At 33.2% G+C, this 15866-nt stretch overlaps 1 protein-coding gene across 8 annotated transcripts in view; it reads left to right on the top strand.

Annotated features, from left to right (window-relative positions):
- PDS5B (PDS5 cohesin associated factor B) overlaps positions 1-15866 on the top strand; it is a 195472-nt gene that overhangs the window by 61681 nt on the left and 117925 nt on the right. For 6 of the 8 annotated variants that reach the window (XM_027590032.2, XM_027590030.2, XM_027590031.2 and 3 more), the window contains 5 exons: positions 5935-6061; positions 9009-9212; positions 12052-12138; positions 12243-12340; positions 12968-13094. In XM_027590032.2, coding sequence (XP_027445833.1) covers positions 5954-6061; positions 9009-9212; positions 12052-12138; positions 12243-12340; positions 12968-13094 — 624 coding nt within the window. In that variant the 5' untranslated portion in view covers positions 5935-5953. Of the gene's footprint in view, positions 1-5920; positions 6062-9008; positions 9213-12051; positions 12139-12242; positions 12341-12967; positions 13095-15866 lie in introns of all 8 variants that reach the window. The other 2 variants (XM_027590034.2, XM_027590033.2) reach the window with 1 other exon arrangement.

Raw genomic sequence — 15866 nt, 5'->3', positions numbered from 1 at the left:
AGTGATTTTTAGGCAAATTTACTGAGATGTGCAGTCATCACCCTAATTACAGTTAATCCTTCAGTGGATTCGGGTGCCTGGGTGGCTCAGTCATTAAGCGTCTGCCTTCGGCTCAGGTCATGATCCCAGCGTCCTGGGATCCAGCCCTGCATCGGGCGCCCTGCTAGGTGGGAAGCCTGCTTTTCCCTCTCCCACTCCCCCTATTTGTGTTCCCTCTCTTGCTGTCAAATAAATAAATCTTAAAAAAAAAAAAATCTTACAATGGATTCTTTTTAGGTTTTTCATCTTGAGCTCTCTGCACAGTCCAGTAGTGTTGGCCACTCTCTGTCTTGAATTGAAACTTGGTGTACCCCCCTACTTTCCGATACGGCTTCTCTGCATCTTCTCCCTACCTCTTTGATCATTTTCAGATTGCTTTGCAAGCTCTTTTTTGTCTGTTTCTTAAAGACGTGTCTTCTCTTATCTTTTCTCACTTTACAAGACTTCCTGAATGCTCTCATCTGTGCCTCTGGTTTTAACTGTCGTTGAGGATTCCCAAATCTGTCCCTAGCTCAGACATCTCTTTGGAAATCTAACTGCCCACTGGCCGCTGCCATCATCATCATCATCATTTTTTCCTCCTCCTCTCCCCCCCTCCTCCCACTCCTCTTCTTTTTTCCCAGCAGATGGGGCAAAGCATTTTATTTCCCAGAGGGTACTTGAAAATCCTCTAATTTTTTTTATAAGATTTTATTTATTTATTTGAGAGACAGCAAGAGAGATCACAGAAGGAGAGGAAGAGGGAGAAGCAGACTCCCCTCTGAGCAGGGAGCCCAATGCAGGAGGGCCCATCCCAGGACCCCAAGATCACGACCTGAGCCGAAGGTGGATGCTTAACCCACTGAGCCACCGAGGCGCCCCAATCTTTTCTTTCTTTAAAATGGATTTATTGGGGTGCCTGGGTGGCTCAGTCTGTTAAGCTTCCGCCTTTGGCTCAGGGATCGAGCCCCATATCCCTGCTTCTCCCTCTCTCTTTGCCCCCTCCCCCCGGCTCATGCTCTCTTTCTCTCTGTGTCAAATAAATAAATAAAATCTTTAAAAAATTGATTTATTGAACTGTAACTGATACAGAGAAAAAAAATGCATGCTTATTATATACAACACCTGTGATACCATTACCACACAGCTGTCACTTGAGATAAACACAGTTATTACTTCTAAATGTTTCCTTGTGTCTCTTTGCTTTTTTTTGTAAGAACACACTTAACATGAAATCTACCCTCTTAACAAATTCGTAAGTGTACAACACTGTATTAAGTGTAGGTGCTATGTTGTATGGAACATTCTACAATTTAATCATATTGTCTAACTGTTAACTACACACATGGAATAACAAATCCCCATTTTTTCCTCTCATCTCCTGGCAACCACTATTTTTATTTTCTGTATCTGTAAGTTTGACTTTTTTTTTTTTTTTTAAGATTTTGTTTATTTATTTGACAGAGACAGCCAGAGAGGGAACACAAGCAGGGGGAGTGGGAGAGGGAGAAGCAGGCTTCCCACTGAACAGGGAGCCCGATGTGGAGTTCAATCCTGTGACCCTGGGATCATGACCCAAGCCAAAGGCAGACGCTTAACGACTGAGCCACCCAGGTGCCCCAAGTTTGACTATTTTAGATACCTCCTATAAATGGAATCATGCAGTATTTGCCCTTCTGTGACTGACTTAAATCACTCAGCATAACATCTTCCAGGTCCATCCATATTGGTGCAAATAGTAGGATTTTCTTCCTTTTAAAGCCTGAATAATGTTCTGTTGTACATGTAAACCTTTTTTTCTTTATCTATTTATGTTGCTCATGTTGATGAGCATTTGGGTTCTTTCCATATTTTGGCTATTTTGAGTAATAACTGCAGTGAAAAAGGGTGTGCAGATACCTCTGAGAGTTAGTGATTTCCAATTTTTTTGGGTATATACCCAGGGTCAGGATTGTTGGATCATATGGTAGTTCTATATTTAATTTTTTTGAGGAACCTTCATACTGCTTTCCATAGTGGCTGCATCATTTTAGAATCGCACCAAGAGTGTACAAGAATTCTTTGTTCTTCACATCTTTGTCAACACTTGTTAGCTTTTGTTTTTTTGATAATGGCCTTCCTTACAGGAGTCAAGTGATATCTTGTTCTTGATTTGCATTTCTCAGTGGTGAAAATAGGAAGTTTCCTTCTAAGATCAAGAACAAGACAAGGATGCCCACTCTTGCCACTTCTATTCAACATGGTACTGAAGTCCTACCCAGAGCATTTAGGCAATAAAGTAAAGGCAAGAAATAAAAGGAATCCAAATTGGAAAGGAAGAAGTAAAATTCCCTGTTCACAGATGACATGATCTTATATGTAGAAAACCCTTAAAGACCCTTCAAAAAATTTTGTAGAATAAATTGTTAAGTTGCAGGATACAAAATCAACTTTTTATGTACTACCAGTGAACTATCTGAAAAGGAGATTAACAAAAGAATTTCTTCACAATAGTATCAAAAAGAAGAAAGTTACTTCACAATAAACTTTACCAAGGAAGTAAAAGACTTGTATACTGAAAACTGCAATATGTTGGTGAAAGAAATAAGACAAATAAATGGAAAGATATCCAGTGTTCATGGATTGGAAGACTGAATATTATCAAAATATTAGGCAATATTTGGAACTTTTTTGTTTTCTCTGATCTTTTCTTACTGATATGCCTCGCTGCTGTTTTCATATATTAAATTTCATGTATATAATATGAAGGGTCTGTTTCTAGGCTAATATTTCCCATTAATCCTTTTTTTTTTTCTGCACCAGTACTACATCATCTAAATTACTTTAGCTTTATAATGGGTTTTAATATTTGAGAACGAATCCATCTACAGTGTTTTTCTTCAAGTATCTTGCTACTTTGGCCTCTTGCATTTACATATAAATTTTTTAAAAATTTGCCATGTTTCAAAATCAAAACCTAGGCTTGATTGGGATTGTACTGACTACATAATCACTGGAAAGATTTGCTATCTTTATAGTATTTGAAACTTCCAATCCAGTCTATGATATCTCTTTATTTATTTAGGTTTTCTTTGATTTCTATCAGTAAAGCTTTATGATTTTCTCTGTAAAAGTACATCTTTTGTTAGATTAACTTGTAGTTTATGCTCTTCTATGTAAATTGTATTTTTAAACTTCCTATTTGCTATTCATAGGAATACAGTTGATTGGTTTGCTTTTAAACCTTTTTATTTTGAAAGAATTATAGGTGTAAAGTTGCAAAAATAGTACATAGAATTCGGTAACCCTTCACTCATCTTCTGCCAGTGGTGACATATTTTGTAACTGAAGTACAATATCAAGTAAGGAAATTGACATTTGTATAATGTTAATTAGATTACTGATTTTATTCCGTTTTCTCAAGTTTTTGCACAATATTTTTTTTCTCTCTCTCTTTGTCTCTGTGTAGTTCTGTATATTTTGATCTTGTTTATAGATTCATGTCATTACTATCACAGTCAAGATACAGAATTATAAAGGAATTCCATAATGCTACCTCTTAGTTTCATCTGTGTACCCTAGCAACCACTAATCTGTTCTCCATGTTTATAGTTTTGTCATTTTGAGAATGTTAAATTAATGAAACCATATAGCATGTAACCTTTTGAGATTGGCTCTTTCAATAAGCATAATGACAGTAAGTTATTGCATGTATCAGTAAGTCAGTTCTTTTTATTGCTGAGTAGTATTTCATTGTGCGGATCTATCAGAGTTTGTTTAACCATTCATTCATTGAAGGGCTTTGGATTGCTTCTGGTTGTGGGGTATATGAATAAAGCTCTTACAAATATTCTTGTACAAATTTGCATGAACACAGGCTTTCATTTCTTGGGAAGAATTCCCAAGAGTGCAATTGCTGATTTGTATGGTAAGTACATGTTCAGTTTTATGAGGAACTGCCAGATTATTTTCAACTATGGTTGTACTAGTCTATGTTTCCACCAGCAGTGTCTAGATTCAGTTTCTTCACATCCTTGCCTATATTTGATGTTATTGCTATTTTCTATTTTAGCTATTCTAATAGTATATGAGATCTCATTGTGGTTTTAATTTGCATTGCATTTTCCTAATTATTGGTGTTGAACGTTTTTTCATATGCTTATCTGCCATTTGAATTTCCTCTTCAAATGTCTGTTCATGTCTTTTGCCCATTTTGTAATTGGATTGTTTAGTGTCTGCATGGTATTATTTTCTCAACCTTTTACTTTCAGCATTTCATATCCATATATTTTCTTTATGTTTTTTTGTAAGCTCTTTATAGTGAAATTTTAAAATCAGCGTTTTTTAACGTGATCATGTATAGCATATATGTATAGTGTAAAGTGCATAGTATGTGCTAAGCAATGTTGGAAGTGCTATATATATTTACTTATAGCTTCCAACTTTTGTTTGGCTAATTTATCTGTATTTTCATCCTGTTCTTGAAAATTATATTCCTTGGTTGTAAACTTTAGCTTTGCAATTATATTCTTTTCCCACATTGAGGATGACATTTTGCTGTCTTCTGGCTTATATTGTGCTGACTTACTAGTTTATAAATACTGTTCCTTTCAAAGTAATATGATTGCTTTAATGCTTTGTTTTCTACAATTCTTCTTACTGAGTTTAATTCTGTTTGGCTTCTTGAATTTTATGCTGTTCTACTCAGATAGGGGCCTGTGCCTTCATTTGTCTTTTGGTACTCCCATGAATCATAAGTTAAACTTCTCTGTCCTTTCTTCTTTATATTCTTTTGATTTTTCTTCCACTTCACTAATTCTAATAGCTTTTTCTAATCTAATAAACTTGTCCATTGAGTTTTTAATTTCAGTTTTTGCATTTTTGTTTTAGAAGTTTGACTTTTTGTTCTAGTTTGCTCTCTATAATTATTTCTTGAGTTATTTTAGACTTTTATTTCTTTAAAACAATAAAATAGTAGTTTTGTAATCTGTTTGAGAATTGTAATATGTGAAGTCTTTGTGTATCTTGTCTTGGTGCCTGGTATTTCTGCAGATTTTTGCATACAGTGTCATGTGGCCTTAGGTGCTTGATTATTTTTGACTTGATAATGCTCATTGTCCTAGAAACCTCATGGTGGGGATTCTTTGAGGTATAGAATTTTACTTACATTTGGTGCTTTGTGGTACTACCAGACAGGGGTCACTGCATTTATGTGTTGAGGTTCTCTGGATAATTTAGGTAATGTGAACCATAGCAAATGTGCAGGCCCATGGCAGAAACTAATTAGCTGAATCTGTTATTATGTTGCTCTGCTTAGTACCAAGGCAACTTTCTCTGCTGTTCCCTGTGGCTGTTGATGGGGGCATGGGCGCATGTTGATTTCTGGCTTATCTTTGTGGGTGTTATCTTTCTGGAGACACAGTAGTATTGTGCACTCATGTCAGGAGAGTCTCTTTTTTGATGTTCTACCTTGCCAGGTTAAGAGTTAGCTCTGTCCCCCTTGCCTCATAAGACCACCAAAACTGAATTCTAGATTTGTCAGGGTTGGCAAATGCCCTCAGGGTTTAAATGGATATAATGCTCAGTGCTCCATTTACCTCTCTGGATTCCTGTATTCTCTTTTATTTGGGACAAGTAATTTGTGGTGCTTTAAAAAATAAGCTTATTTTGGATTTTTTTCTATTATTTATAGTTTTTGTAGTTGGAGGGTTAAGTGCAAATAACCCAACTTACCATTAGTAGAAATGAAGTGAAAATACAATTGAAAAAAATTGGGGAAATGCTTAATAAAATGTTTTTCATTAATTAGATAAGTGAATTACTATAAATTAGGAAGTAGTTATAAATTATTTAGTTGGGACAGTTACTTTTCATGTTTATTATTAATTTTGTTTATGCCTGTTTTTTTGTTTGCTTCTAACAGTTTTCTTATTTTAGGGGTAAAAATATTTCCATCATGGCTCACTCAAAGACAAGAACCAATGATGGAAAAATTACTTATCCTCCTGGTGTCAAGGAAATCTCAGACAAAATATCTAAAGAGGAGATGGTGAGACGGTTAAAGGTGAGTAGAATTGTGTTATGTTTTGGGACATCTGTTTAGGGTGGGGGGTTACCTGTGGAAATCACATAGGGCTATATTTTGTTAGGGCACCTTAAAAAAGCAAATGAAAGCTAAAAATGGCAGGGAAAGGATCAAGGAGAGGGGAAGTAGGTACAAAACTGTAGGGTTTCCTTAGCTACTGTTAATGGGAGAACAACTGGAAAGGTGAAGCTTAGATTTTCTAGGGCCTCCTATACTTGGGTATAAAGAATAAATCTGTAGTACTCTTATATTCATTGTTGTCTGTATAAAGTTCTCCTTTGTCCTTTATCTCATTTATTTTACAAAAACAATCATTTTAATCTAAGAAAGGAAGTTTTAAGTCTTTGTACTGAGCACTCAGTCTGTATTTTACTTGCAAGTTATTTTGGAGTAGGTTAAAGAGCTTTACTTTCAGCTTTTCTCTCTGCTTCTGATATGCAGCAATGAATCAAGATTAATGGTGACCTTCCATAGATGAGGTGGTTGCTGTATGGCTAGAGTCTCTTTATATGTGTTTGAACAATATTTTACCTTTTCTTCAGGGCAGTGATGGCCCCTGTGATTGTAAAATGGTTAAAGGAGCAGAGTGGCCAAGCAGAATGCTGAGCTGATTTATCAGTTAGTTGAGATGTTCTTTATTTTTGAACATTTTCCCCCTTCTAAAATTGCATGTACCTAGACGTTTATGTTGCTTGATACATTATTATTTGTCTCTATTTCAAGACTGGAAAACCTGCATTAATTAGTCATTGAAGACCCTGGAACCTTAAGGCAAAGTACTGTTTTATAGCTGTTGCTGCATGGTTTATTTTTATTAGAAGAAAAGGACTCTAATACTCATAAATTCCATATAAAGTCTTAGTTTTGTGCATATAGTATTAGAATGTCAGATATCAGATTTTTTTTTATTCAAAGGAAAAGACATCTTTGAGCAGATTAAAATTACTGATATGTGCTAGTTAGGAACTTGTGTATATTTTGTTAAAAATAGTGAAGCTACAAATCCTTTGTATGTGACACTTTTCATTTTCTCTGTATCAAATTCTCTTGACCTTGTTGAATTTTTAGAGAAGTGAATACTTTATTTCTTCAGATTAGTTTATATTTTAGCAATGATAGGTAAACATCTCTGTTTGCTACGAAACTGTTAAATGCAGAAGCTATACTTATAAGTTGATTAGCATTTCCTGTCTTTTAGAGATGTTATTTCCTCAGACATCTTCTTTAATAGATGACTTATACATGAGCAGTTGGGTTTAATAACACCATTTGAGTTGTAGACAGTTTTGAGGAATTCTCATTATCTAGCCCTTGCGTACACTTTATTGTTAGTTTTGGTGGAATGATTTCCACAGTGTTCACATTTAGTGTTTGTGATATGTTTTCATTATTTTTTAGACATTTATGCCCAGCAGTAATCTAGTTAATATACTTTTTTCATTTATTTTCCTAATTTACACTTACTATTTTTAGCAACCTTCTTAGAGAAATATAAAAAGGATTTAATGTGGGCTGACAGTAATTTTTGATATGTACAATTACAGGAGTAAGTTTTATAAATTAAAAGTTTGTTAACATATAAGGTGTCATTATTTATTATATAATTTCTAGAGTTTCCTATAATATTCTATTCAAAATATACTGAACCTCTCTTTTGTGAATAGAGTCTAGAAAAAGAAATGGTTTCCTGCATGTAGGTCTTTTTTTTTCTTCTTTGCCTCTTTTCATGATATGCCTAAGCCATCAAACATATATCTTAAGATAATAAAATTTAAAAGTTAGGAGAGTAGTCCTGGACCTTGTACCCATAAACTAACTATAGTGCCAGACTGAAAGGATTAGTCTACAGTTGGTTCTGGCATCTGGTATAGTAGAACTGAGGGTCTGCCCTGTGAGGAACACTGTTCCCCAGCAAGGCATTGGAGAACTTATTACTCAGAAATCTAACTCTGTAGCAGAGTAGAAATCCTTGTATTTTTCAAGGACCAAGTCATAGATACTGATAGTTGGTGGCTAGCCCTACTTGTTGATTAGTATTTGCAGCACCACCTAGTGGATGCCAGATGGTCACCTTTCCATTAGAGTTTTATTTAAATGTGTGTTCCTGTCAAGTTAGGCAATTTAAAGTCTCATCTGAGGTAAGAATAGTATGACTGAGGGTTCATTGTGACAACTAATACTGAAATTAGAAAAAGCTTTTTATAAAATTCAACTAGTACCATTCCTCACCATTTTTATTTCTGTCCTACTACTTTTATGTAAATGTTTTTGCAAAAGGAACCATTTCCTATAGGTTCTTTCTGCTTACTCCATACGTGCCATTGAGTCCTACTAATAAACTGTCCATGTCATGTTCTCTTTTACTGTGGCACAAGAAATATTTTGTTGGATGCTATGGTAGTCACTTTGTGGTAGCTTTTTAACGTTTAGGAATACATCTTCATCATCCTTTCTTAAATCTGTTTATTCTTTTTTAGCTGAATGTATAAATCCATGTATCTGGAGTGGTTTATGGGTCACATGGAAGAATAAATTGTTTTCTTCTTTTCCTAGGTTTTTTCTTTAGAAGTATAATAAAAGGAGTAGGTATATTATAAAAAGGGGTTGCTCTTTTTAAGAAGGACATAATCCTTGTAGTCCATTTGTAAAAGTGAGACCAGAAACTCCATGCAAGGCTAGTTTTAAACTTTTTATCTGGTTAGCAGGTATGATGGGTACATGAAAAGTATTTTAGTCTTTTAAAAGAAAAATTATTTTTCTTGTAGTTTTAGAAGGATCTTGTTCTCTCAGATACTTTCAAGGGAAAAATGAAAGTACTGTGTATTTTTTATTTGAAGGTTAATCTTTGCAATTAATACGGTTGTTATTTCAAATGACTATTTTTACATGAAGGATTTCATTATTTCATTATTTTGTTTTTGAATAGATGGTTGTGAAAACTTTCATGGATATGGACCAGGACTCTGAAGAAGAAAAGGAGCTTTATTTAAACCTAGCTTTACATCTTGCTTCAGATTTTTTCCTCAAGCATCCTGACAAAGATGTTCGCTTACTGGTAGCCTGCTGCCTTGCTGATATTTTCAGGATTTATGCTCCTGAAGCTCCTTACACATCCCCTGATAAACTAAAGGCAAGTACTGATTTAAAGAACTTCCAAGAAATACTTTCATTTATCTTTCTAACTAAAATGGGACTTAAAGTATTTAGATAATTTCTTGGGATTCTTTGACATTGACTGCAGCAATCTTTGTTAAACAACTTCTTCTTCTTCTTCTTCTTTTTTTTTTTTTTAAACAACTCCCCCACTCCTCATTTAGTACTTACTTTTGTAAAACAGTTTTTGATCTTTAGGATAAGAAGTAGATTAGTGCAGTGTATTCTATACTTTTTATATTTATTATCATTAGTTCTGTTTCAAAAACACTTGGTGGGGGGGATACTTCCTTTTCCCTTTTGAACATCTATACTGAAGACCATATTCATTATTTAAAACATAGTATGTAGTATAAGCTTGAATTTATACTATATGAATCCTAGTGTGTGTGTGTGAGATGTGAATTGTTTGGAAGAAAATACAGTGAACGAAATTTTAATGGAAAGGTAGAAAAGACACCTAGTACTTGGTTAAAGTAGTTGTAAGTAAAGCCATATGAATGGAAAATCTTTACAAGATGGAAAAAGGGGAATAGCACGATTAATTCAGCTGCTGGAAAGTGTGAAATTACTAGAGCTGTACAAAAAGATATTGAATAAAACAGATTAGATAACTAGAAAAATCAGTAGTAATAAAAGATAATTGTTGGGGGGGGGTCCTGGGTGGCTCAACTCAGCTAAGTGTCTGTCTTCAGCTCAGGTCATGATCCCTGGGTCCTGGGATCCAGCCCAGTGTCCAGCTCCTTGTTCAGTGGGAAGTCAGCTTCTCCTTCTCTTCTCTCTCTGCCCCTCTCCCCTGCTTGTGCTCTCTCTCACTTTCTCTCAAATAAAATCTTTTTAAAAAAAAGAGGTAATTGTGGAAATTGTGGGTTAGAGAATGAGTCTATAGGAAGATTATTAATACCAGTGTGGAGAAAATGATGGCAATTCAGGTTTATTTCATTTAACAAGTATTGATGTTAATTATGTGTTAGGAACTGGATTTACAGTGGTGAAAAAGAGTCCTGATATGAATGATTCCTGATAATTGGGAGTGAGGAACCTGCTCATTTGATCAAGTCTGCCAAAATTCTAGCGTGGAATGCCCAAACTGGTTTGGGCATGATTGTTTAATATTTTAATTGGTAAAGAATCTCAGGATAGTGAGAGTATTTGTCACTTGAAGGTAGAATTGAAATGCAGAATTTGAGAATGGTCAGAGGTTTAAGTAGATAACATGAGCTGATCTGTGGAGTTGTGTACCCAGGTATATATTTTGCTTTCTAATTATAAACCTCTAATTTGGAAATGGCCTGTGGGGCTCTTCCTTACTAATGTCTTGTTGTCATTTCTAATTTAAGAATGCTGCTACAGGTTTCTTCTACCTCTCCTGTGTTTCTCATTTTGCATAATCATTGACTTATTTCAGGGCTTTAGGGTAATAAAAAGTCCTCCTAAAAGAATACCTACACGTCTGTCCTATTTATAACAGGACGGTTTATAAGAAGAATATTGAGCTGTGATTAAATTAGAGTCTTTTGGGATTATTCCATAGCTGAAAAATTTACAGTATCTTACTTTTTCTGGTCAAAATTTTTGGTCTTCTTTAAATGCGTCTTTTCTTTTTCACTGTTGATTAGCAGAAAATTTGTATTTTTCTTTGTCTGCAGTGGCAGGAATAGAAAATTGTGACACTTTGCTCATATTTCCACTGTAAATTTATCGTTATCAGAAAACTCTTTTTATACACTTGGCTTCATGTGTAGGTCAGTGATTGTTGGAAAGGTTATAAATGAGTGACTGTTGTCTATCTCCAGGTAGTCATTGTGGCACTTGGTTTTCTTTTAGTCACACTAGGAGGATTTATTCACAAAAGATGTATTTTGTACAGTACTACTGTCAAAGTGACCATTTTTGAAGGTATAATTTCCATAGTATTTTTTTGAAAAGCTAGTCATTAACTGCATATTTTTCCCTTTTAAAAATATTTATCATTTTACTTATACGGAAAACATTTTTTCTCTTTTCTTTTTATTTATTTAATATTATTTATATTTATTGATTAGCATGATTCCTTTGCAGAATTAGCTTTTATAATTACCCTTTTCCAAAATTTTAAGAACATCCTCTCCATAAAAATTGCCTTAAGGGACATTGAACCTATCTCTATCCAGGTAAAAAAGGAAGATGTAGTAAAAAAATCAAAAGCCAACAGATGGAAATAGATTGAGAAATGGTGGGAAAGAACAAGTAACTTTAATGATTAGGTAGGAAGCTTGAAAGTTAACTTCTACATGTCTTTTTAAAATTTCTAAGTTTCTGTGATCTTTTGTCTTTTCACTTGGTGATTTATTTTGGAATTCTAAGTTTCCTACACTGTGTTTTTGCTGTATAATTACCTATATAGTGCTGTTCAGCAAACCTAATTAGCTCTCAGTTACATTATTAGTATAACCTTTGTTACTAGTATGTAATACTAATACTAGTAACATTATAGATATAACCTTTGTTATAATGATAATAGGATAAATTTTGGTTTACTAGTTTCCGGGTCTAGTTTTTTAACTTGCTTTAAGATGAAGTGTTCTTCTCTAAGATCATAGTAAACTATTTACTTATTTTCCTGTGAAGGGTAATAAGATATTTAGTGTTTTCATATGACAAGGTTTTATATGATAAGGTTCTTTTAAGAAGTTCCAGCCAAATACAGTCTTCCCCCTGGTTTTTAAATTTATCATGGTTGATACACATGAGTGCTGAATTAGCTTTAGGAAGTTAGTGAATATTTTCATTTAAGATTCATAATCTAAATAATACTTTGTCTCTCTTTTTTGAAGGATATATTTATGTTTATAACAAGGCAGTTGAAGGGACTAGAAGATACAAAGAGCCCACAATTCAATAGGTATTTTTACTTACTTGAGGTAAGCAGTATATCTTACAATGACATTTTAAATTGGTTTTTGTGCTTGTATGTTTTTACTAATTAAAGTATTTAACCTTTCTTTTTTTTTCTTCTTATTTTTAGAACATTGCTTGGGTCAAATCATACAACATATGCTTTGAGTTGGAAGATAGCAATGAAATTTTTACCCAATTATACAGAACATTATTTTCAGTTATAAAGTAAGTTTATTTTATTAGGCATGTAACTTTTTTTTAATATAAAGAATTTAGAACTTACAGGTGAATATGTATAAACTATATTTGTTATGATGAATATTTGTAACGCTAAGAGTTGTAACTTAAGAACTCATTAACATTTTTTAGAGATGTTTTAAAAATGAATAGAACTTAATTTTATATTGTAAGGTATATACAAGAGTGGCATAAGGCAATCTATAGCCAATATAAAAATATTTTTTGGCTTATATTTTTATCTTTTAATTAAATATTACTCTCTGATTCATGTAAATAGTTGAGTTTTTTGGTGTATTCTTTAATATCTATTAGAATTAACTTCAAAGCAATTTGATTTTCTGAACTTAAGGTAAAACTAAAGATGACATTTGATTTAATTACTTTTGATTGTGAGACCGGTTAAAATTAGGGAAAAGTAGTCCAGGAAATGTAGTTTAAAAATATATTTTTGATACCACTGTAAGATTTGGGAGAGAGGGAAACTTTAAATGAATATATGGAATTTGATTTAATTAATATTTTAATACCATGTTTTATAAAGTAGTGTTTGTCAACACCATGTTATGAGTAAATCCTGTACACTTTAAATAAAATATCTATTTTGAATTTCAGCAATGGTCACAATCAGAAAGTTCACATGCACATGGTAGACCTCATGAGTTCTATTATTTGTGAAGGCGATACAGTATCTCAGGAGCTTTTGGATACAGTTTTGGTAAATCTGGTACCTGCCCATAAGGTAAGTAGCAATATATACTGAAATATGTCTAAAGCCCGTTAATATTAAGGTCAAGAGTTTGTGCTTATGTTCTGAATATAATTTTTCCTGCTTCAGCCTTAGTTTTGGAGGATCTGTTTTAATTGATTAATATTAACATTAGTCATGTTTAATGTTTAATGAAACATGGTACACTTGTAGTTACTAATTAAATAGATGTAGTTTATATGATAAAATATCTGTAATAACTCAGTTTTGTATGTGATATGTTTCAGGAGTGATAGCTACTTAGATGCTATCACATAACTTTATATGTCAGGAGATGCTGAAACCAATTAGAGCCTTAAGTGAAAGATAGCAGTAGTGTAGGTGGAGAGGAGGGGTGAAATTAAAAGGGAAGTCTTTACTAATTTGTAGATAAAGGATATGTTGATGACAGTGTTTCTTCCCTGGGTGATGTTAATCAAGATGTGTGTTTGTGTGTCATGTTCCTTGAAAATGATTAACTCTCCAGTAAACAGTTGGAAATAATGGTTCTGTGAAAGAGAGAAAAGAGAGAGGTTAAAGAGAGGGACCAGTCACTAGTATAAAGATCTGTGCAAACTGAAGACCTTTTTGGCAAGGTATAATCTAAGTTTTATAGGTATATGACATTCACACAAATAGTGCTTCAATGGAAATGACCTCATAATTTAATATTTCCAGACTCTTAAAGAAAATAGTCCATCAATGCTGAAAATCAGATACTGCAGATAGATTTAAAAATTCATATAATACATTAGATAAAAATAATAAATACCCTTAAAAGAATTTAAGATCACATATGCTTAAAAGGATCAAAGACATAAAAATAAGAGTTAAAAACATGATAGCTAGATATATGAAAGGAGAAGTTTAGGAAAAAGGTAAAAATGAGAAATGGTCATTGAAATTAAGATCCCTATAGGATTATAAAAGATATTTAGAGAACTGGGACACAGATCAGAGGAAATTACACAGATAAAGAGAGATAAAGTAAACATAAAAGATACTGAGACATGAAATATAGAATGAAAAGGACCAGTATATTTAGTAGTGATTTCAGAACACAAAATAGAAAGTGGAGAAATGTTTAAATAGGAATTTGCTTAATATATTCCAGAACTGTTGAAAAGCATGAATTTATGGTTTAAGTAGCAAAAGTGTCGTGAGAGGAATAAATAAAAATAAATCCCAGTCCAGGAACATCCTGGAGAAGTTGTAGAACACCAAACCAGAGATAATCTGTAAAGCACCCAGAGGGAAAAGGCATAGCTCTCACCAAGGAATAATGATTAAACTGATTGCTCACTTCTCAGTGGCAAGGATAGATGCCAGAAGATAATGGAACTATATTTCCAAAATGCTAAGAAAAAATAATTGTGCATTTGTGTGTATATATGTGTGTAGTTGCATATCCAATTTGAGTGAAATTAAGACATTATTCATTTGTCAAGATTCTTCATGAAAGAACTACTATGGGAGTACTGTAGAATGATGGAAATTGAATTAATTGAAACAAGGAAGAAGAAATAATGGTGAACAAAGAAATGCTTTAGATAAGAACTGATCTATAAAAAAAATAGTAGCAGTAATAATTATAATGATTAATTAAAGAGATTAACAAAATGGTCCTGAACTACTGGATACAAATAATGTATAAGATTGACTGGCTTAATGGAGTTAATGAGTCATCTAATCTTGGTGGTGATCAGGAGTATAGAGCTATTGATTAACTTCTAACTTGAAGTATTCATATTAAAATTTTCAGGATTATAGTAAAAGGAATTACAATAAATATAAATGGTCTAAATTTACTACTTAAAACAGATTGTCAGATTTGATTGAAAATAATCCAGCTGTCCAATAAGAAATAAGAAGAAAATACTGTCACAAAAAGGTTGAGAGCTTTTAAAAGGTTGGAAAAAAGACTTGCCAGGAATGTACTAACTGAAAGAAAACTGAAGCAGCTTGTACTGATATTAGATATAATCATCTTTACTGGGTAAAGAAGGAATTTGTAGAAGGATAAATGGTTTAGTTTCAGGAAGGTATTCAAACTTGCATGTACATAGGCTGGAAATATATTAAGTATAAATTGAAAAAATTATAAAGAGAAAAAAACACTCACAACTTGGTGGGCCATTTTATATCACTTCTCCCAGTGATTATAAATTAAGTAGATCAGTATAAAAAGCATATTGAGGATTTGAAACAAAAACAGGTTTATAGCAACCATAATTTATCAAAAGAATAAATCATAATGGCAATTATAAAATATTTAGAAATGAGAATTAAAATGATATTTATTAAAACTGTGGGATACAACTTAAAATGTTTTTTAAATCTAATTTTATTAGCTAAGTGTCCAAGAAGTTATAAAAATATCAGAATATACAGAGTATGTAAGGAAGAAAAGAAGGAAATACAGAAATCAATGAAATAGAAAATGCAGTGATGGGTGCTTGGGTGGCTCAGTTGGTTAAGCATGTGCCTTCAGCTCAGGCCATGATCTTCGAGTCCTGGGATTGAGTCCCGCATTGGGCTCCCTGCTCAGCAGGGAGTCTGGTTCTTTGTCCCTCCCCTGGCTCATGCTCTCTCTCTCTGTGTCTCTCTTACTCTCTCTCTCAAATAAAATTAAAAAAAAAAAAGAAAATATAATGACATTTCACAAAACCTCAAAGCTGGCCATTTGAAAAATGTATTAAATAAGCAAATCCTTGGCAAGTTGAATCAGGAAAAAGGAGATCTCAGTATCAATACACAGTTTTAGAA

Source organism: Zalophus californianus, chromosome 3, assembly GCF_009762305.2.
Source record: "Zalophus californianus isolate mZalCal1 chromosome 3, mZalCal1.pri.v2, whole genome shotgun sequence".
Classification (NCBI taxonomy): Eukaryota; Metazoa; Chordata; class Mammalia; order Carnivora; family Otariidae; genus Zalophus; species Zalophus californianus.
This window is presented reverse-complemented; position numbering and strand designations above follow the sequence as displayed.